This window comes from Castor canadensis, chromosome 4 (genome assembly GCF_047511655.1).
Source record: "Castor canadensis chromosome 4, mCasCan1.hap1v2, whole genome shotgun sequence".
NCBI lineage: Eukaryota > Metazoa > Chordata > Mammalia > Rodentia > Castoridae > Castor > Castor canadensis.
Genome location: NC_133389.1, coordinates 182,596,196 through 182,618,225, shown reverse-complemented (window position 1 = coordinate 182,618,225; position 22,030 = coordinate 182,596,196). Strand labels below are relative to the sequence as shown.

Below are 22,030 nucleotides of genomic sequence, written 5' to 3'. Positions count from 1 at the left end.
ATATTTATTTACTTACTTAATAGTGTTGGGGTTTGAACCAAGGGCCTCCTGCTTACAAGTGAGCTCTCTACCCATGTGGGCTACAACCCCCAACTCTGAAGGTTTTTTTTTTTTTTTTTTAATGTTTTAAACAAAATCCATGAATCCAGAAACCATGACCTATGGTCAGTTCAGTGTCTCACCAAATCAACTCTGTTTTGTAGGCTTAGGTACACGTGTCGGCTTTCGGAGATACAAAGGTGAGCTTTAGCAGCTTTCAACAGTTGTACTTTTGTCTCTGTAGTGACTCAATTTGCAAGACAGAGACAGTTGCCTTTCATTCCCAGAACTGGTTGTAGCCTCCAAATTCACATACTATCAAGGGTCTGACCTTCCAGAGGAGCCTGGAGCTCACCAAGCAAGCAGTCTGTCAGAGTGCCATCCACAGCCCCTTTTCTATTTTTTAAACCAAGTTCAGACCTCTCTTTTACAAGTTCTCCTCTCTTACAAACCATGCCTTTTGTTCCCACCCTTGAATCTAGGCTTTTAAATATCAACCACCATATAATTTAACAAAACATACCATAATTGTAGGATTCAACTAATTTGATGTAAGGATAAAACCAATTATTCTCAAGTTTTGTCTAACAGGGTCCTTTTGAAACACACACACACACACACACACACACACACACACACACACACACACACACACACACATTCTGGAACCCAGTTCTTGATAGACCTGTGGGGTAGACCCTGGTAGTAACAAGAGACAAAAGTAATTTATGAATAAAACCTTAATTGCAAAAATCCCATAAAAGAGGAAAAATTCAGCAGTTGGATATATGGGATGACCATTCATATGTACCCCTCATAATTACTGGTAGGTTAATTTACACTTGGAAAATCCCATTGTACTTGTAGAAAGTAGAACTATAGATTAGTTGCCTTTATTAGATGTAGGTGCATCAAATATAAATGCTAAATGGGTAATTATTAATAAATGACAACTAACTATTGGGTACTCTAAACATTTTAAACTTGAAAAAATATGCTTAAATGTTAATCTTCATAAAAGTGCAACTTTAAATAGTATGTTTGTTACTTTAAAAAAGTAAGCAATTAAATAAGCTTATATTCTATATTGCTATCAGGTGCCAATTTACACTCTAACCTAACACAACAGAACTTATCACAAAACAAACATAAGAAATATGGTGACCACTTAAATTTCAGTATTTTACCAAAGCACACTTGATTCACCTTTCCCTGGAAAATACATCTGAATGTTTTATAATGAAGTCACAGAATGCATTAAATATATCACAGACATAATTTATTTTTTTTGAAGCTCAAAATATTCATGTTTTAGAATGCTGTGACTATAGGTTTATTTATCTACTATCCCATGGCTCAATATTAGAATCTTAACTGGAAATAACAAGGGAACTTTGGGTTAATTACATTTTTTATATATGAACGTTATCAAATGAAATCTGAAACAATAATATAAAACCTTCTCTTGGCCAATAATTAAAAAAAAAAACCTGACATAACAAGGGTTTTTTAAATGGACATCACCATCTTTTTCTGATCCAAAACATGCAGTTTGAAGTCTCTAAGTAGTAAATATGAAATAAAGTGTATTTAGCAAACTGTTGCTAGATTTTAAAGCAGGGCCGTAACGTAGAGTGCTCAGTCAAGTGTAGTCATAGAGGCTGTGTGATCACATCCATCTTGCTATTACCACAACTTGTTCCTCAGTGCTTAGAACATGCTGACAAAAAGCGTTTATGTGTCCCAAGGATACTCTACAGGGTCAAGAACAGAAGGGAGAAATTCAGTAATAAATTTTGTTGACTATGCTGTCATAATCCAGAAAAGCAGTTGTCTGAACCATTACACTAAGCCATCTCATTACTCATTTGTAATACACACAAACCATTATATGCTAGTTTACAGTGAAGCTCTTCATTAATCATATTAGTCTACTACTGAATTAATAATAGAAACATGCCACCAGATACACAGAGAAACTTTTCAAACTCTTTCGTTCTTTTTGGTGGTACAGGGTTTGAACTCAGGACTTCAAGCTTGCTAGACAGGTATTAGCCATAATGGTAAAAATGTTGTAGTGTTTTTTAACAGAAAATCAGGTGTTAAATCTGCTTCATTTACTGTGAAGAACACCTAAGATACCCTAATGTAAGCACTCACCCAACCAAGTTACTTTCTAGCCATGCTTTCCTTTGTAAAATTTGTTTGAAATTTTTCTTCTGATTTATTTCCTCCTCTCTAGACTAAGATCCTCAAAGGCAGGAATTTCATCTTCCCAGCTGGCCTCTAAGCATTCGGAAGTCAGAATAAGGTTATCTTTGTAGGTAATGGTGTAGGGAGGTAATAATTGTGACATGGCACAAAGGAGCCTCCTGGGGGTGTTGGAAACCTTATGTATCTCCACCTGGTATACAGACCTGTTCACAGACATGCAAAATTCCATTGCAATGTAAGTTTAGAATTAGTTACTTTATTGCAAGTACATCTTAATTTAAAATGATTATCAGAGGGGAGTGGGTCACAAAGAGAAACAAACCTAACAAAATGAAGAAAGCATTTAACTGATTATTTGGCAACTTAGAAATGAATCAAGACAAGGGTGGATACATTACTGAGTATAGGAGCAAAATGAGAGTTAAGGCAATTGTTAAGAAAGTCTATTTAAATGTGATGCAAACAGGGATTAAAGTAGAACTGGTACTTAGATACCACAATCTGGATGCTAGTTATGCTAGTGTCACTGGGTTATCATTGCTTCTAAGTGTTTTCAGCCATAACTTTATTACTTTGAATTCAAATGTAATAGTACAGATTTTTAAATATACTTTATCTTTTTTCTTATACACCAAAGACATTGATTTCTAATATTAACATAATTATGTAAAAGCTTCAAAATATTACTATTAAAGTAAATATAGTTTATGATCTTTGCAGCTCTACTTTTTCTCAGAATATGTAAAATATATATTTGAGGAAGTATAGTTAAGATGCTGTACAAACATAAATTAAAATAATTATTTCTCTTATATGGCTTGAGACAAATTTAATATATAGGTAGTATTTATAGTTCAAAAAGTTAAGGCTAATTAAGTATATTCAGAGACATTTTCTTTCTATCCCTATCTCTTCTCTACCCATAGTAATTTTATCACCTTTTCCTTCAGTTTCTGCTCACAAATACAAGTAAAGGTATGGACATACATTCTACTTCCCCCTTTCTTAAAAAAAAGCTGAAACTATTATCTCCCTTGTGTTAGTTACTTAATATTTTCTGAAGTTTGCTCCATCTATATACAGATCATACTTATTTTTTATGACTATCTAACAGCCAATTTGAAGATTTCCAATCTTTTGCAATGACAGACAATGCTATAGAACCTTGTGCCTGTGACATTTTGTGTGCCAGCCTACCTCTGACACAGATGATAAAGTAAGATTTTTGGGTTCAAGAGTCAACATACATATGATTAAGACACTGATGATTTTCCTGGCATTTGCACTGGTTGTCCCCACAGCAGTGTATCAATATGCCTGCCAATCTCACAGGTGACTTTCTTTTCGTATGGAGTCTAATGGAGTCAGTATCACTTACAATGCCACCTTCACCTTTCCTATTTGTTTATGGAGTCTCTTCTGCTGTTTATCTTTGCACCAAGATCATACTATTTTACTGTCACTAAACAAATCTTAACATGTGATAAAACCAGACTTAATTTTTCTTAAATACCGTATTGGTTATTCTTGATCTTTTGTACTTTCACATAATTCTGAGACTCTACCTGTTAGGATTTTATTTGGTTAGCACTGAATGCATTGACTAGGATGGGGAAAGTCTTTTAATCCAGACAGGAGATATATCCCTCTATTTAGAATTTGTTTAATTTCTCTTAATGTGTCATAGTATCATATCTTTTGTTAAATATTTGATATTTTAATGGAAATATGAGTCTAACATTTCTGTATGTCTTGCTTTCAGGGCAATGAAGATATTTCTTCTGTACTATACATTTAGTAATAGGTAGAGAAGCCAGGCGCTGGTAGCTTATGCCTGTAACACCTAGCTGCTTGGGAGGCAGAGATCAGTAGGATCGCAGTTAGAAGTCAGCCCGGGAAAATAGTGTCTGAGACCCTATGTTTTAATCAATGAAAATGAAAATGGTTCACTTCAAGTTTGTGACATGCAATTTAGAGCTATCTGAAATGGATAGCTTTAAATACCTACATCATAAAAGAAAAATAACTGAAAATTAATGAGCAAAGTATACAACTCAAGAAGCTGGAAACAAAGAGAAGAGTAAGAAAGGAAATACTGGAGTATAGAAACTCATGAAATATGAACAGAGTACGAAGTGGTAGTCTCCTGCCTAGCAAACATGAGGCTCTGAGTTCAAACCTCAGTACTGCCAAAACAAACAAACAAACAAACAAAAGACATACACATCTGAATGGTGGATGCACACCTGTGTTGGCAGCTACTCAAAAGGCTAAAGCAGGAGGACCACTTGAGCCCAGGAGTTGGAGACCAGCCTGGGCAACAGAGTGAGATCTCGTCTCAAAAAAATGTTTTAATAAAAAGAAAGAACACACAATAGGAAGGACACACAGAACCAAAAGTTGGCTCTTAAAATTTTGTAGCAATTTTATGTTGTAAATATGAATTCATCATGTTAAATGATATTTAATGAAACTTATGAAGAAAGAAGTAGAAGGGCATAAATAGGCAAAGAAAGTTTATTCAAAACAGAAGAATCACAAATTTTATACATTCCCACCAGCAAGCATGAAGCTTCAAATTTCTCTATCCTGACATTTGTTATTTTTCTATGTTTTCGAAAATGGCTCTTGTAACGGGTGTGAAGAGGAGTCTCGCTGTGGTTTTGATTGCATTTTTCTAAGAATTCCTGACAATGAACGTATTTTCATGTATTTATTGGCCATTTGGATATAACTATTTTGGAGAAGTATCTATTCAAATTGCCCATTTTTAATTGGGTTGTATTTTGTTGCTGAGTTGGATTTATGTATCCAGGATATTAATATATTTGGATTTATGTATCAGATTCATGATTTGTAAACACTTCCTCATGCTGCAGATTGCAGTTTCAGTGTTGATGGTGTCCTTTAATGCTCAAAGTTTTAATTTTGAAGAAGCTCAATGTATTTATCTTTTTTACTGTCTATGTTTTTAAAAGGTGTAATATCAAAGAAATCCCTGCCAAGTCCAGCATTGTAAAGATCGTCACCATGTTTTCTTCTAAGAGTTTTATGTCTTAAGTTTTTTATCTGTTTTGAGTTAATTTGTGGATATGGTACAAGGAAAATGCCCAACTTCACTTCTGCTTGCTTTTAAATATTGTTCTTTTAAGGGTTGTCCCCCAAAATCAGGGTGGTCTTGGGAACTCTAACATAGAACATTTTACCCTCTTCCCAAACTGCAGGTGCTCTGAAGAGTAACAGTACATAACTGTCTCTCCACTTACGCACTAGGTTGATATATATTCCAGTTATATTAAGAACCTATAAAAGACATGACTCTTGCTTTAACATTTAATGCTGATATGAAATGCATCACATGACTATTCTATTTTGCTCTTCAATTTTCTTCTGACCTTTCATTTAAAATTACCGTTTTTCATTCAGAGAACACTAGTTTTTTCAGAGTGGATCTCCTTCTAAAATAACAAGTTATCTTAGTTTTTTGTGTGTGAAAATAGTTTATGGTTATTTTTTCAGACAGGGTCTCACTATGTAGCCCAGGCTGGCCTTGATCTCTCCTTCCTTAGCTTCTTGAGTGCTGAGATCACAGGTGTTTTTTATTTATTTATTTTTTACCACACCTGGCTAGTAGACTCTACTTTTTGGTGGCAGGGACTTCAAAGTTACTTTGCAAAGAGGCATGGCTATACAGAGGGGAATAATTATGGCCATTTTTTGCATGGTACTGGAGTTTGAACTCAGGACTTCATGCTTGTGAGGCAGGTGCTCTACCACTTGAGACAGCTTCAGAAATATGTCCATTTTTACAAACAATTTATCAGATATAAGAATATGCTTTTAAAAGTATGTTTGACAACTTAAATACCTAGAATCCCATGGATAGTTTCCTCTATCTAGTGCTTATGCTCATTTTCATTGATAAGGTATTCTTTATGACTTAGCTATTTTTATGTATATTTATACTTATAAAATATTATGTACAAAACTGCTGGTATAAATAATCTGAGACCTAAAACATTGCTTTCTTCCAAAGAATTTTTACTTTAATTTCTCCTAAGTATCTGACAGAAGTCTTAATTGGAAATCACCTCAAGCCAATTTACCTCAATAACTTCTGAAGCTGAGTAAGAGCCTCTCTGAGGAACCACCTATTTCTGGTTCAAACCTACTCCTAGAGTCCAGCCCCTGGGAATCCCAACCCCAATACTGAGTTTACCAAGATTCCATTCCTCTGGATGTGATGCTACCAGAAGGGTGCGACTCCTAAGCTGCCCCTTGGCAAATACTGCCAGGGGACGTGGCCCCAAACACTGGACATGTTCTTCTGGGACTCACTGCTCTGTGCCCCGGCCTGGTAACTGATCCAGAACTCTGTAACTCTTCAGTGGTATGGACTTAACGTTTACTCAGCTTTTTCTACCTGTTTTCAGTGCAAAGGTGGCGAACGCAGACGTGCTGACTCACCATTATGCAAAAAGGAATCTGTGGAAATTTAATATATACACAAATTCTTTGAGAAGTCGAGCTTAATGTCCCTTCTCTGATCATGGGTTTGACTGTAGTGATTCTCATCTAATAAAGTGTGGCAAAAGTGACAGACCACAACCCCATAGGGTAGGTCACAAAAGACAGTGCAGCTCCCATCTTGCTCTTTTTGGCTCAGAGGATGCCGAATGTCACGAGGTAGAGATATGCAAGGAACCTTGTGGAAAGAAAGGTCCATGTGGTGAGGAATTGAGGCCTCTTGCTGACAGCCATGTGACTGAGCCATTTTAGAAGCAGATTTTCTGGTCTCAGTCGAGACTCTAAGTGACCACAGTCAGGCCACCATCTTGACTGTAACATCATGAGATCCTGAGCTAAATTCACTTCTGAATCCTGATCTGAGATGATACCTACATGTTTAAGCCAGTCGATTTGGGAATACCTGGCTTTGCATTAACAATGAACTAATATAGTATGTTTTATATTTTATTATTACCATGTTAATTTAAATTATTGCTTTTATATGAAAAGAAAATGAAACCAATGATTTACATATTAAAGTAATGTTTAAATATAAAATATGACCACATTACCTCTTTATTGTCTGTCTCATTAACTCCTAAGTGGAATCAGTTTTTCAGGACAGATGAGGTCATTTCTACAATAGTACTAATAGACAAGCCATTCAGAAAGCCTTTATGACTCATTCTCACTTTCTGAAGAGCATCTATAATGTGATCTCTGTGTAAAAAGAAAACATACACAAGCATCTTTCACTTGCCAAAGTAACAGGGTCTGAACATGGCTAAGTCGCTGACCTACATATTTACATAAAAAATTTACAATTAGTCAGAATAAAGTTTTAGTTACTACCTGCTGACTTCTGGATGCAGTTCAGCCAGTCTCTTCATGATCTTAGTGAAGCTACGAAGGTTCAATGTATTTGGAGGTATGAAGTAAACAGGTGTCTCAGGTAATAAGTGAGCAGATTCAATCTGTTTGCAGTTCTTCTTGATCCCCTAAATGAATGACTGAATGTTAAAAGTATGAGGAAAAGACAAAAGGAACAAGAAGCTGCTGGAAGATAAGAGAACGTGGAGGTAGGGACAGATGGCAGCAGGAGCGTCCTATCTGTGTGCTCACACCCTGAGACCCCCAGGGTTGCCTTTGTATTCTCCCCCATGCTAACCTTCATAGCCCACAACCACTGGAAACTGAACTGAATGCTGTTTCTTCAAAAAAGAACACCAAAATCACCCGTGGGTCAACTGCATTTCCTGTCATTGTGGAACTGGAACATGGAGCAAATTAGTTAGCCAAACGATCACAAATATTGCAGAGTTAGAAGCAAGCAAATAAAAGGTAGTGGGGAACAAAGCAGTCATAAGCAGAGAAAACCAGCACGCAGAGAGCAGCAGAAGGAGCTCGATAGAGGATACAGAAGCAAGAACTCACGTGAAAACACAGAAGAAGTGAGGTGCTATGGCTCCCAAGCCCTCAGCTCTGGCCCCATGTATCCCAAGTATATTTTCTTTGTCTCCCTCCTACACTAGATTGAAGTGTTGGTGAGATGAAGAGCTTTAAAGATGGATGGCAAGTGTCAAAAAGACCAGGTGGTCAAGAAGGAGGAAGTTGGAGGGAAAACCAACACAAAGTTCACTAGTGACCATGCAAAGAGCAGTGTAAGTAAAATTTTAGAGACTGAGTGAGAATATCAGGAAAGGACAGAAGCAACCAAATTGAGACAGTGTATATAAACTACTTCACGAGAAGATTGACAGTGAAAACACAGAACAAAAATGGGTTAAGTTCAAAGAAAAGCCGAGTCAGGCACAGGAAGAGCTGTGGGTGACTGAGGAGAGAAAGCTCTGAGTGAAAGTGGAGTAACTCATGGTACCGGAAAGGCATGGGATAATGAGGAATCAGGAAAGAGTTGCATAGAGGGCACAGTTAATTAACATGGCAAACATACCAGAGCACTATGGAATTTGTAATGTTGGAACTGTTCTTTGAATGCAGTGATAGTTGCTTGCTTATATTCAATTATTGAAAAGTGAATTTTACTGTACGTGAAAAAAAAAACCAACTGGGAATGCTGATAGTATTTTGAGCAAATGGAGAGGTAAGAGTGAACAGGGCAAACTTCATCATTTTGCAGGGGGTATTTAAAACCTGAGTGAAGTAAAATGCACAGTGGTGCACACCTGTAATCCCAAGTACACAGGAGATGGAAATGGGGGGTGGACTGTGGTTTGAGGCCAGTTTGGGCAAATAGTTAGTGAGACCCCCATCTCAGCCAACAAGCTGGGTGTGGTGGTACATGCTTGTCATTCCAGCTATGGGGGAGATATAGGCAAGAGGATTTTGGTCTGAGGCTGGCTCTGGGCAAAAAGTTAGACCCCATCTGGAAAATAACTAAAGCAAAAAGGGCTGGAGATATGGCTCAAGTGGTAGAACTTGCCTAGCAAGTGTAAGGCACTGAGTTCAAACCTCTGTATCACCAGAAGAAAAGAGCTATGGGATAAGGTTGGCTGTGAAAAAAACAATGATGAAAATGTAACTGGTTACTTACAGAGTAGTACTGTCCGGGAATAGAGACGAAAATGCTGTAAAGATGCAAAGGATTTGGAAAGAGACAGGTTAAAGAGAATGGGTTTCTCTCTGGCTAGGTGCACAAAGAGTAAGCTTTCTTCCTTAAGAACAGCCACAGCTGTACAAATCAGGTGAAGGTGGATCCAGGTCTAAGAATTATTTCGATGCTCTTGTTCCTACTTTGAGATTGCAAGAATGTAGTTACCTACTCCACAAAGGCACTTATAGCAATATGGCAGAGTCAAGGCCATTTATAGGACCAATTAAGAAAACTAACCTTAGGGTCCAAAGGGGAATGCTCGCTCCCTTGCCCAGATCCCAGCAGCTGTGGTCTGTGTTTGGGCAATCTAGAAACAGAGGAGGCTGGGATGGTTTCTTTGGTGTTTTTCTTCAAATGATTCAAACTAGCTCTATCCCCATTTTTGGGGGAGAGTGGTGACATATGTTCTCCAGGAGTCTTAACAAGGCGCACATTTACTGATTTTCCATTTATTTCTACCCCATTCATTTCTTTCACAGCCATCTTTGCATCATTGTTTTTTTTAAAAGCAAGAGATGCATATCTAAAATATAAAAGCAGAAGACCAAAAGGTTATTAATGACTTTAAATTACCTCAAACAATTTCATAACTATTGGTTAAAATATGACTTTCTACTAACTGCTCTTACTAAAAAAGGTTACTATACTATACTTACCTTGGGATAAGAAGAATATTCAGGATAGCTAAATACAAAACAAATTAAGATGGGAAATAAATGACAGTAAGAATTGTTATGAGTTATCGTCAATTAATTCTATAATGTTTTAATGTGTAAAATTGGTATTTGATGGAAGTGCACAGATTTGTGGTCTAGGCACAAGTGGTGAGCCATAAAGAAATAAAGGTTACTTTTTATATACAAACACAAACTCTACATTCAAAGGCTTAAATGTAAAAGGCAAAATTTAAAAACATTTAGCAGAATACATAAGAGAATGTCTTTATAACCTATAGTGAGAAAACACAAAGCCAAAAAGTGAGAAGAGCTAATCAAAATTTTAATCAGGTAACTGAAGATGTTGGGCAGGAGCTGTCTCTATTAAAGCAACTCCCTTAGACGGCGCCAACAAACGGTGGCTGTTTCCAAACGATGAGACTCTGGTTAGGATTTTATAACCTCCTATCTTTAGTTATACTTCCTATATTTCCATGTAGAATGTACAATACTTCAAGTAAGAAAACAAAGTTTTGTTTTTTTTTTTTTAAGAACTCAACAAGATACCAACAGACTCACATCAAGTAAATACTATGAAGGGGAATGGTACCACTTTAACGTAATAAAATGTGTTAGCATACTGACAGGTCACATTAAAAAATGTATGATCTTCAGTGATTCCACTTAAGACAAACACTTACTTTTAACAAATTTCAAGTCCAATTACAATTAAAATCCTTTCTTGACTGATGTTTTCATATCTAAAATACCTAAGTATCATTTTTATGATAAAAGCATTTCTATTACTCTATCACCATTGTTACCTGGGACCTTTGAATGATTTGGTAATGTCACAGAGCCTAACAACGTACTTATTGGAAATGACTTATATACATGATGCAAAAAATATAAAAAATCAACTAAAAAGTAACTTAACAGTAAAATCCCCTCATATTATTACTAATGTACACAAATTCAAAAATAAAATTTAAAAATAAATAAAACAATATCAGAAACAGTAAGATACCATTTTCTGAACACCTACTATGAGGTAGGATTAATTCCTGGTGCCTTCCATAATTGACTCCTAACAGTTTCACAGCAGTGCTCTTACTTTATAGACGAAGTGGCTGAGGTACAGGAAGGTTAAGTAACTTGCTGAAATTAACTCATGGAGCCACTGATGCAGCTGGAAAGTGAACCCAAGCCATCTGTTTCTACAGCCCAGTTTCTTAACTGGTACACTCTGTTTCCTTGATGAAACCGTATGTAATAAGGCAAAGTACACACACACACACACACACACGCACAAAATCAACAAGAACACTCCTCTTCACCACAAATGAGTGAAAAAGAATAAAGATCTAATGAAAAACAGCACCAACTAATGTTGCAGCTATTTGTCTGTGTCCCTCCACTAGCCTGGGACTCCCCTGTGGGAGTGGCCCTTGATTGTCATCGCTGTGGCAGAACATCTGGTGCACAGCAGACACAAAGTAATACATTTAATGAATTTAGGAAACACACCTGTAATTAGAAGAATCATAAATTGAAATTTCAGAAATTTGGTATTTCTGGAAATGAGTCCTTAAATCAGCCTAAAAGAAGAGAAACAAGTTTGTTAAAGGTAGAAAAAAATTGTAATATGAGTAATCAATGAATTTGAAAATGAGTCACCCCCTCCCCAAAAAAAAATCCTGGCATACCTCAGATACTGAAGGACAGAGACCACCAACATGTATCATAAAACCTTTATCTCTTCCTAATGGTTCAACATTCTTCATTTCTGCTTATAAAAAATAAACAGAAATGCCCATTATTGTACTGGTATTTTTAAGAAAAAATGTGAACACTGTTAATTATTCACAATTTATTTTTACTCCCACTACAGAAGTTAGTTTGAAGTTCTCAGCAAATATGAGCAGTAGATGGAAGCCCGGAGCTTGGAGCACGGCTGCCAATCATGCTGAAGATGAAGGGCTGCATTATTCTGGAGAGTCTTTATTAGAATTCAAACATGTACCAATCACATTCCTACTAAGAAAAATGCCATTTATCTCTGATTCTGAGAAGTACTATCTAGAACACAATGCACACAGGATCTTAGTTCCCTAGTGTCAATGCTGGGGGCAGCTAGTGAGCCGAGAGCTCTTTATGCATATTCCTTTTGCTGGGAAACAGAGTGACAAGAAAACCCTCATATCAGGTAACTATCAACACCAAGTATTTTAGCTTGTGATAAACTTAAGAAAACAGGGAGACAACTTAAGTTACCAAAGATTTTGGATATCACAAACTAGGATTATAGGTATTTTTGATAAAAATATTAAAAATTCTGCAGCCTGTAATCCTAGCTATTTGGGAGGTGGAAATTGGGAGGATTGCAGTTCAAGGCCAGCCTGGGCAAAAAGTTCTCGAGAACCCATCTCAACCAATGACTGGGCATGGTGGTATACATCATTATCCCCAGCTACTCTGGGAAGCACAACTAGGAGTGTCATGGCCCAGGCTGCCATGGAGATAAAGTGAGACCCTATCTCAAAAATAACCAGAAGGGCTATCAGAGTGGCTCAAGTGGTAGGGCGCCTGCCTACCAAGTAAAAGGGCCTGAGTTTAAGACCCAGTACTGCCAAAAAAATTCAAAATTTTTAAGACTCTATTTCTGTGGTCTCTATTGTGAAAAGAACTTGGTCTGAAATAAAAAGATTTGCTGAATTCAGATTACTGTAAAATTCTGTATCTTGAGCATAGAGGTACAGTACAACCCCTCGCTGAATGAATTTTTAGTTTCTGTTTTAATCTTTATACATGGGATATTGGTAAATTTTATCTTTGCATTAAATACTAATAGTATCTAAGCATTTACTGACTGCTTCACGTGTTTCAATGTGCTAACCACTGCATCGACATCATCTCACGTAGTTTTCACAACCACTTCATGAGGCCCCTACTGTTATTCTGCGTCTACACATAAGGATGCCGAGGTCTTAGGAGTCTACGTTACAAATTTACTAAGTAGTAGGGCTGGACTCAGGAACAGCCCCTCAGCTCTTGGTAATAATACCAACCCTCCTTCATTAATGTCATTTAATCTGTGTGTCCTAAAAAGAAAACAAAGGAACTATTTCATTACAATTTAAGATTTGACACTGGAATGAGGAGGAATAAAGAGCTATCATGTAGTAAAAAAGAGCACTGAGTAAGAATCAGAGGACATTCATTTTATTACTTCACCATTTATTAATCTAATAAAAATAACTATTGAGCTAGGGCAGCAGCTCATGCCTGTAATCCTAGCTACTTAAGAGGCTGAGACTGGGAGGATAGAGGTTTGAGGCCAGGCTGGGCAAATTGTTCACCAGATCCCATCTCCCAAATAACCAGAGAACAATGGATTAGAGTGTGGCTTAAGTGGTAAAGAGCCTGCTCTGCAAGTGTGAAGTGCTGAGCTCAAACCCTAGTACCTACCGCCCCCAACACAAAAAAAATCTTGGTCTTGCTGAGTTAGTATATGTCCAAAGGCAGTCAATATACCAGGTAAGCAAAATGTATAGTATGTGTTAAGTGCTAATGGGGAAAATGAATACAAGAAAAATTTTATCGTTACAACAAAACCAGATGATATAAAACCATTTATTTTAAGTTGTATATGTGTATTGAATTATGCATACATGAATGATCACTACTAAAATATTCAGAATGATTATTACATTGTAAAACTTCAGGTAATTTTCTCATTATTTCTTATTTTAAATCTTAATGATTATTTCTATAAGCAGCAAAAATATTACAAATCATTGCTACTGTAGAAAGTAAAAGAAAAATCCACAGAACAAGATTGGAAAAATAAAAAAAGGCAGCATAAATATCAAAATGACGTAAGGGCAATAATCACAGACACTAGGGAAAATTCTATTGAAGGTAATTAAGGCTGTGCATGGTGAGGCACATCTGTACCCAACTACTTGTGAGGAAGAGATGGGGAGAATCCCACAGTTTGGTGTCAGCCACCTCAACCAGCAGGCTGGGAATGGTAGTCAGAAGCATTTGAGATTTTTGGAATTATATGGAAATATTACAGTAACTTTTCATATGTAGGAGGATTGTGGTTTAAGGCTAGCCCCAGACAAAAACGTGAGAGCCTATACAAAAAAATAACTAAAAGAAAAAAAAAAAAAAAGAAGACGGGGCGTGGCGGTGGGGGTGCGCGGAAGGCTCAAGTGGTAGAGCGCCTGCCTAGCAAATGCAAGGTCCTAGTTCAAAGTCCAGTACCACAAAAAGAAAAGAAAAAAAAAAACGTTCATTCAACAGATGAAATTATTAAAGGAAAAGCAAATGCAAATGGCTTTTACTTCCTATACCAATTTGCCAGATTTCTGCTGCTTGTCTAATGGATATAGGAAACTGGTACCCACCCACCAGTGGAAAGTGTCTGCTGAGGGTTCAGAAGAAAAAGATGCCCGAAAGGAGCACTAATGCTCACCTTGAGGAGGAGGGACAGAATGTCTAGCCTATCTGAAAACTAAGTCCTTGATTTAACTGCTTGAAGCTGCTTTTTGGAAGAAAAATTAACATTCAATACCCTACGTGCTTTTTAAAAAATTGACCTCCAACTGGCCAAATTTCTCATTTTTTTATATTTATAAGGAAAAGGCATGAGCAGGAACAAAGTATTTTAAGATGTCAGTTTCCTAAATCAGCACAGAATCAGGACGCACCATTTTAAAATAAAGCGAGATGAGAATTCTTTGGTAAATTTTTGAGAACCAACCTAGTGAAAACTTTGGATCCCATCTGTTGTGTTCTATTAGATTTTCTTGTATTCCCGAGAAGTCAACTCCTGTCAGGTTTTCTGTAGCATCAAACCAATCTTCACTTATTTCATGACTATTTCTGCACTCTTAGACATTAAAATACAAGTTATAAATTATATATAATCCTTAACCTTCTGAAAACTTATTTAAAAACATGAATCAACACAATGACTAGTTTTATGCATAAATCTAAAGATGACTATGACAAAATAACAAGCATAAAGGTTTTATGAGAGGGGTTTTCAGCAGCCCATGGATAACAAGTTCTTTCAGACTGAGCAATCCACTTCCTAGTTTTCCTTTAATCAACATGGAATCCAAGCTGCTTAAAAGCCTTACTTTTTTGCACTGTCCTTTACTGATGAGAAGACATATTATCTTTATGTAATAGAGCAACAAGAAGCATATTTATAGGAATTAAGCAGTGCCATACACTTTTACTTCATAATCTCTCAGAGGGAAAAACTAATGAATACCAAGGACATTTTAAGCATTATTTGTTTTCTGGCAACTACATAAAATAATACATTTTTATACTGACCTTTATTGTCAAGTTTCAGTTGACTGAAGTCTACATTTACATCACCATTTTTTAAATCATCTTTCTTGGGTGATGTATCTTGTTTAGAAAGACTACTGTCAGATACTAAAGACATCTGAGGATTGGGGTAATAAAAAGAACAACAAAACTGAATCGCCGTTGGTTCCTGTCAGTAATGAGAACTCAGTCTGTGCAGTGACTACGTGCAAACACCACTATTATTTGGCAAAGTGTGTTTACATACATGAGAAGCATTTGAGATGATTTTTCAAAGTACAAACAAATATTATGCTGACTTTTTATGTACTTAACTTAGTGCATATCTTATTTATTGGAAGTACAATTTCTTTTCTATATGGAATAATGAGTTGTTCTTTACATTATAAATTTAATTAAAAAGGAGAGTACTAGGCTAGGCGCCAGTGGCTCACACCTGCAATCCTAGCTACTCAGGCGGCAGAGATCAGGAGGATCACAGTTTGAAGCCAGCCCTCGTAAATAGTTCATGAGACTCTACCTCAAGAAAACCCAACACAAAATAGGTCTGGTGGAGTCACTCAAGAGGTAGAATGCCTACCTAGCAAGTGTGAGGCCATGAGTTCAAACCCCAGTACCACCCCCCCACCAAAAAAAAGAGTACTGGGGATGTAGCTCAGTGGTAGAGTGCTTACTTAGCAGGTGTGAGGGCCTGTGTTTGTTCCCCAGTGCCACAAAAGAAAGAGAAATTCAAAGAAAATACAGAGTAGCTAACATTATAGGTAATACTTAGGTATGGTAAATTAATTCTGTGTATGAATAACAGAAATTTAGAACACTATACCTACAGTATAGTGGCTTTCACAAATAACTACTTAATTTAATGAGACAGGTAATAAAGTGTAACTCCAACTTAAAACAGAAATAAATATATTTATAGTCAAAATTAAGATTATAAAAATATATTAAAAATCACATCACATTTACACATTATACTTTTATTTTTTATTATTATTATTATTATTATTATTATTATTATTATTGCTGTTCTGGGGGTGGAACCCAGAGCTTTGAACATGACAGGCAAGCACACTATCACTGAACAAAATCCCTGACCCTACACCTTGTTATTTAAAAATAATTGTTCTCCTAAATAAGCCGTTTATACCATTTTTACATTATAATGACAGAAAAAAGCTCTCCACAACATGTCATTAAATGGCCAAACTGTTTAAGAAAAGTAGGCAAGAAACTGTAGTATATAAAATCTTTAAAATAAAATTAAAAAAAAATCTAGCTTTGACTGTAAATTATTTGTAGGTAATTGAGTTTTCTTTAAAAAAAAAAAGAGTTTATAGCAAAAAGAACAATGCAGGAGGTATCACAATACCTGACTTCAAACTATATTACAAAGCAATAACAATAAAAACAGCATGGTACTGGCACAAAAACAGACATAAAGACCAGTGGAACAGAATAGAGGACCCAGATATGAAGCTACACAACTATAACCAACTTGTCTTTGACAAAGGAGCTAAAAATATATGATGGAGAAAAAGACAGCCTCTTCAACAAAAACTGCTGCAAAGACTGGTTAGCAGTCTGCAAAAAACTGAAACTAGATCCATGTATATCACCCTACACCAGTATTAACTCAAAATGGATCAAGGATCTTAATATCAGACCCCAAACTCAAAAGTTGGTACAGGAAAGAGTAGGAAATACTCTGGAATTAATAGGCATAAGCAAGGACTTTCTCAATGGAACCCTGGCAGCACAGCAACTAAGAGATAGCATAGATAAATGGGACCTCATTAAAAAAAAGCTTCTGCTCAACAAAAGAAATGGTCTCTAAACTGAAGAGAACACCCACAGACTGGGAGAAAATATTTGCCAGCTACACATCAGACAAAGGACTGATAACCAGAATATATAGGGAACTTAAAACACTAAATTCTCCCAAAACTAATGAACCAATAAAGAAATGGGCAAGTGAACTAAACAGAACTTTCTCAAAAGAAATTCAAATGGCCAAAAAACACATGAAAAAATGCTCACCATCTCTAGCAATAAAGGAAATGCAAATTAAAACCACACTAAGATTCCACCTCACCCCTGTTAGAATAGCCATCATCAACACCACCACCACCAACAGGTGTTCATGAGGATGTGGGGAAAAAGGAACCCTTTTACACTGTTGGTGGGGATGCAGACTAGTACAACCACTCTGGAAAAAAATTTGGAGGCTTCTTAAAAATCTAAACATAGATCTGCCATATGATCCAGCAATACCACTCTTGGGGATATACCCAAAGGAATGTGACACAGGTTACTCCAAAAGCACTTGCACACCCATGTTTATTGCAGCCTATTCACAATAGCCAAGTTATGGAAACAGCCAAGATGCCCCACTATTGATGAATGAATTAAGAAAATATGGTATTTATACACAATGGAATTTTATGCAGCCATGAAGAAGAACGAAATCTTATCATTTGCAGGTAAATGGATGGAACTGGAGAACATCATCCTGAGCGAGGTCAGCCAGGCCCAGAAGACCAAAAATCATATGTTCTCCCTCATATGCGGACATTAGATCAAGGGCAGACACAATAAGGGGACTGGATTTTGATCACATGATGAGGTGAGAACACACAAGGGAGGTATGAAGATAGGCAAGAACCCCCCCAAAAAACAAGATAACATTTGATGTCCTCAATACAAAGGAACTAATGCAGAAACTTTAAAGTGACAGAGGCCAATAGGAGAAGGGGACCAGGAGCTAGAGAAAAGGTTAGATCAAAAAGAATTTAGAATGTAACACTTATCTACAGAAAAGCAATGTGAGGAAACTCCCTGTATAGCTATCCTTATCTCAAGTAGCAAAAACCCTTGTTCCTTCCTATTATTGCTTATACTCTCTCTTCAACAAAATTAGAGATAAGGGCAAAATAGTTTCTGCCTGGAAGTGAGGGGGAAGGGGGGAAGAGGGAGGGGGTGGAGGGAAAGGGAGGGAGCGGGGCGGGGGTTGGGGGGGAGAAATGACCCAAACATTGTATGCACATATGAATAAAAGAAAAAATTATCACTTCTCTTAGGAAAAATGAACGTCTTAATAAAGATATGTTCACTTTTTATTTAAATGATAATTTAATGACAGTAAGTGTGGGAATAAATCTAACACTATGTCAATCACAAAATTATAGTTATGGATTTTTCAATTTAAGTAAAGCATCCCAAAATTATTTAGATAAAACTGAAAATTAATTTTGTTTGACTGTTAGCATTTTGTTTGCTTTTAATGACTATCCAACTCTCAAGATTATTGCCAAAAATATTACTAAAACTTGGGCTTTGTGGGAAATTTTTAGACAAAGATCTTTAACAGAAACTAGATGTTAATGAATGTGTGTAAGTCGAGTGTTTCTAGATAAAAAAGGACATGATTAAGGGAGAAACTGCAAGGCAGGGCTGGGGTGGAGCTCCATGGGAGAGCACTTCCTGCATGTACATGGCCCTGGGTTCAATCCGAGAGTTTGACTTTGGAGGATTACTTTCAGATAATAAATCTCAAACAGTTACGACCAGTATCAGTAAAGGAAAACCAAACTTCTCCCCCATTTCATTGCCTCCTCACTTGGTAAAGTTATATGACTTATGTTACCTCACTTCACAATTTGCAATGTGTTCTTTTATCAATTAAACCATCTTACTCAGTTGTTACCTGACAAACATTTCCCGGGGGAACAAGAGAGGTTCAGAAAATCTAAGACATATTTCTTTACTAAGAAATATTACTTTACTTCATGAGATGAGGTAGCAAGATAACATTTTTAACTCTTCTGGCCCAACATGATGGCGGCAATACACCAGTTTGCCTGGAGTCCAGATGTATAGTGTCTGGTGAATTAATTATTCTCCTTTCCATCCTTAAGTCTCTGGTTTATGGTAAATTATATGGTCACACAGCTCACCATATATTGTTGACAACTGTCTGATCAGGACCGGACCTAAACACACCATTATTTTCCTTCTACTCACAGTTACATCCCTCAATTATAGTACACAGCATAAGACAGTTGAATGAAAAAGAGGATGTGAGGCTTCTGAAAGCTGCAGTTTACTTCCAGACCATAAAATTAAAAAATTTATACTGATAAAAAGAAATCTCACTTGAGAGTGTGTCTTTTTTAGGCTTGAAGAAATATCAACATCAGCTGCATCCTGATTATCTAGTTCAAAATCTGCTCCTAAAAAACTAAACAGATAAATACTTCATTAAGGAAATTTATCAATGCTCTGAATAGGGAACAAACAAAATGTAAAGTTAACTGAACTAAACAGTTTTTAAAATCAAGTAACTATTAAATTAGATGAAATTGTAACTTACTCCTGTGACTCTTCTTTCATTAGCTGGAAACAGGAAAAAGGAAAGGGAAAAATCTTGTTTAAAATGCTTTCTGTCTAAATGAAGTAAAAAAATGTATCCTTAAAACACATACATACCTTGGAAGCAAAAGTAGAGAAGGCAGATAATAATTTTGATTCTACTGACAGTGGGGGCTCTTCCAGTGGTATGCCTTTGTGTATTTTTCCTTTCAAATTCGTGTATCTACCTTTTAAGACCCCCAAAATAGATAGTAGTGCTGTTCCTAATTCCTTCTTAGCATAATTACTTGGTAAATTCCTGTTCAAAGTTCACAAAATTAAATTATTTAGATCCAAGTCATCCACTTAACATACCATTGTTCACTTGGTTCTAACTCTACCAGATTTTTACATTTTGTTTCAACTGTGAAGTAAAGGAAAATGAACCTTAGCGGATATGTCTTTCCAGGGGCAGTAGAGGCAACCCTCAACCAGATGAGCCAGAGGGAGTGTGGCAGTATACCCTGCAAAAGCCTCTGTCTTTACTTGGACTTCATGAAGAACCTGTATATCTATCTCTCCAGTGAATCCATCTTTTCCTCTCTGGGAAATTCAAAAGTATTACTTTTAAAAGTGCATTAGCCCCTAAGACGGCTAGAAAACTCACTTATAATCTACCCCTTATTTTTGCCCTGCAAAATTGGAAATTTTCTAGAATAAACTTAAAGCTAGTGATAAATTTTTAAGACAATACAGATTTAAAAGTAATAAACACCTATTTAATCCTGTTCTATTTTCCATTATAATTCTGTAAATATCACAACAATGGCGATGACAGATCTGATAGTGAACATTTAAAAGGTGCATCTCTGCTTTGATGGCTCTCTGCATTATCTTCTGACAGCACTTTGATGACAAATTCTTCTCCATCTCTTCAGAAAGTTGAAATTCCCTTTAAAATAAAAGACAGGACTAGGTAAGGGTCTAAATATTCTTCTATGGTAATGACATGCCTCTAAAAATAGAAGTTAAATTCCTTACATTTTCCTGTCAAGTTTAAATCAATTCCCACAAAAGAGGCTATAGAAACACATAACCTCAGAAAAGAAGGGCATCAAGAGTCAAAGCTAAGTGTCTTCTAAGAGTCAAAGATCTAAACAATTCACAAACTCAGACTTTCTTTTACCAAAGGAGGATTCAAGCCAAGGGAAATGACCTTACTTATCTACAATCAATGGATTTTTTCAACCTAAATTAAGGTTTGGCCAAGAGTTTCTACAGTTATTTGCATTTAGATTGAAATTCTTTCAAAATGTTATTACTCTAATAGAAAAGAGGCATAATTTAGTTTTTTAGTAATTAAGGGTCACTAACATAAGAAATATTGTGCTGTGATACTTGAAAAATCCCAAGTTACTACATTTTTTTTTGAACATTAATTGTTTTTGGAGGTTTTCCCTTGTTACCAGTTGCTAGTTTTGTTTTGGAAAATCAACTGTTCTATTTAATTTTATAGGGTTGGGGTACCAGATAAACTCATGAGAAGAATGAAAGGAAAAAAATAAATGATTGCAGAGTATAACTAATTTGACTTCTTTGTTTCTCTACCCTTCATCACTTCCTTGTTCTCAATTTTGTTTTTTAACTATTAATAATAAATGCAAAGTAAATTAAGCAATGAATGAAAATTAAGACTAAAAGACTTGAGGGAATGTAGCTATTTACTTCTTCAAGTGTATGACATTTTTTTCCAAAGGTGCTGTTTTGTCCAGATCCACCAGTGGATCAAAAGAGAATGCAGGGCTGGAGGTGTGGCTCAAATGGTAGAACACCTGTCTAATAAGCACAAAGCCCTGAGATCAAACCCCAGTGCTACTCCCTTCCCCAAAAAGGAAAATTAAATCAATATGGGTTTAGTTTGAGTAAGATGAGATGTCATGAATCTCTAAACAAACTGTTGAAAATAAACTTGTTTTAATATTTATGTCAGATGGCAGGTGGCTGAAGCAGATAATTTGTTAAGTTTCTTTTAGCTATACTTCTAAATAGCTAAGTGTGCAATAGAAAATACTATTTTGAGTTTTTCTCATATATATCTGAAAGCTTATATACCTGACCTACCTCTCAGGATGCTTCTTTAAATCTGTGATATCAAATGTTTTTAATTCCAGGGAATCCTGAAAACATAATTTGAAATTAAATTATAAATATAAGATAAAAATGCATACATATCTGAAATTCCAGACTGGTAAAATGTAAACTCAAACTTCAAAAGGACTTTGTGACAATAGCTGCCACCAGA

The 22,030-nt window shown here is 36.1% G+C and overlaps 1 protein-coding gene across 1 annotated transcript in view; it reads right to left on the bottom strand.

Annotated features, from left to right (window-relative positions):
* Positions 1-1,301: 1,301 nt before the first annotated feature.
* Positions 1,302-22,030, bottom strand: part of Rbm44 (RNA binding motif protein 44) — a 36,453-nt gene continuing 15,724 nt past the window's right edge. The window contains exons 4-16 of the mRNA XM_020174541.2: positions 21,850-21,905; positions 20,504-20,680; positions 19,867-20,047; positions 19,751-19,773; positions 19,534-19,618; positions 15,385-15,499; positions 14,801-14,929; positions 11,736-11,815; positions 11,557-11,627; positions 9,611-9,896; positions 7,615-7,760; positions 7,335-7,482; positions 1,302-1,793 (exon numbers count right to left, since the gene is read on the bottom strand). Coding sequence (XP_020030130.2) covers positions 7,371-7,482; positions 7,615-7,760; positions 9,611-9,896; positions 11,557-11,627; positions 11,736-11,815; positions 14,801-14,929; positions 15,385-15,499; positions 19,534-19,618; positions 19,751-19,773; positions 19,867-20,047; positions 20,504-20,680; positions 21,850-21,905 — 1,461 coding nt within the window. The 3' untranslated portion in view covers positions 1,302-1,793; positions 7,335-7,370. The remainder of the gene's footprint in view (positions 1,794-7,334; positions 7,483-7,614; positions 7,761-9,610; positions 9,897-11,556; positions 11,628-11,735; positions 11,816-14,800; positions 14,930-15,384; positions 15,500-19,533; positions 19,619-19,750; positions 19,774-19,866; positions 20,048-20,503; positions 20,681-21,849; positions 21,906-22,030) is intronic.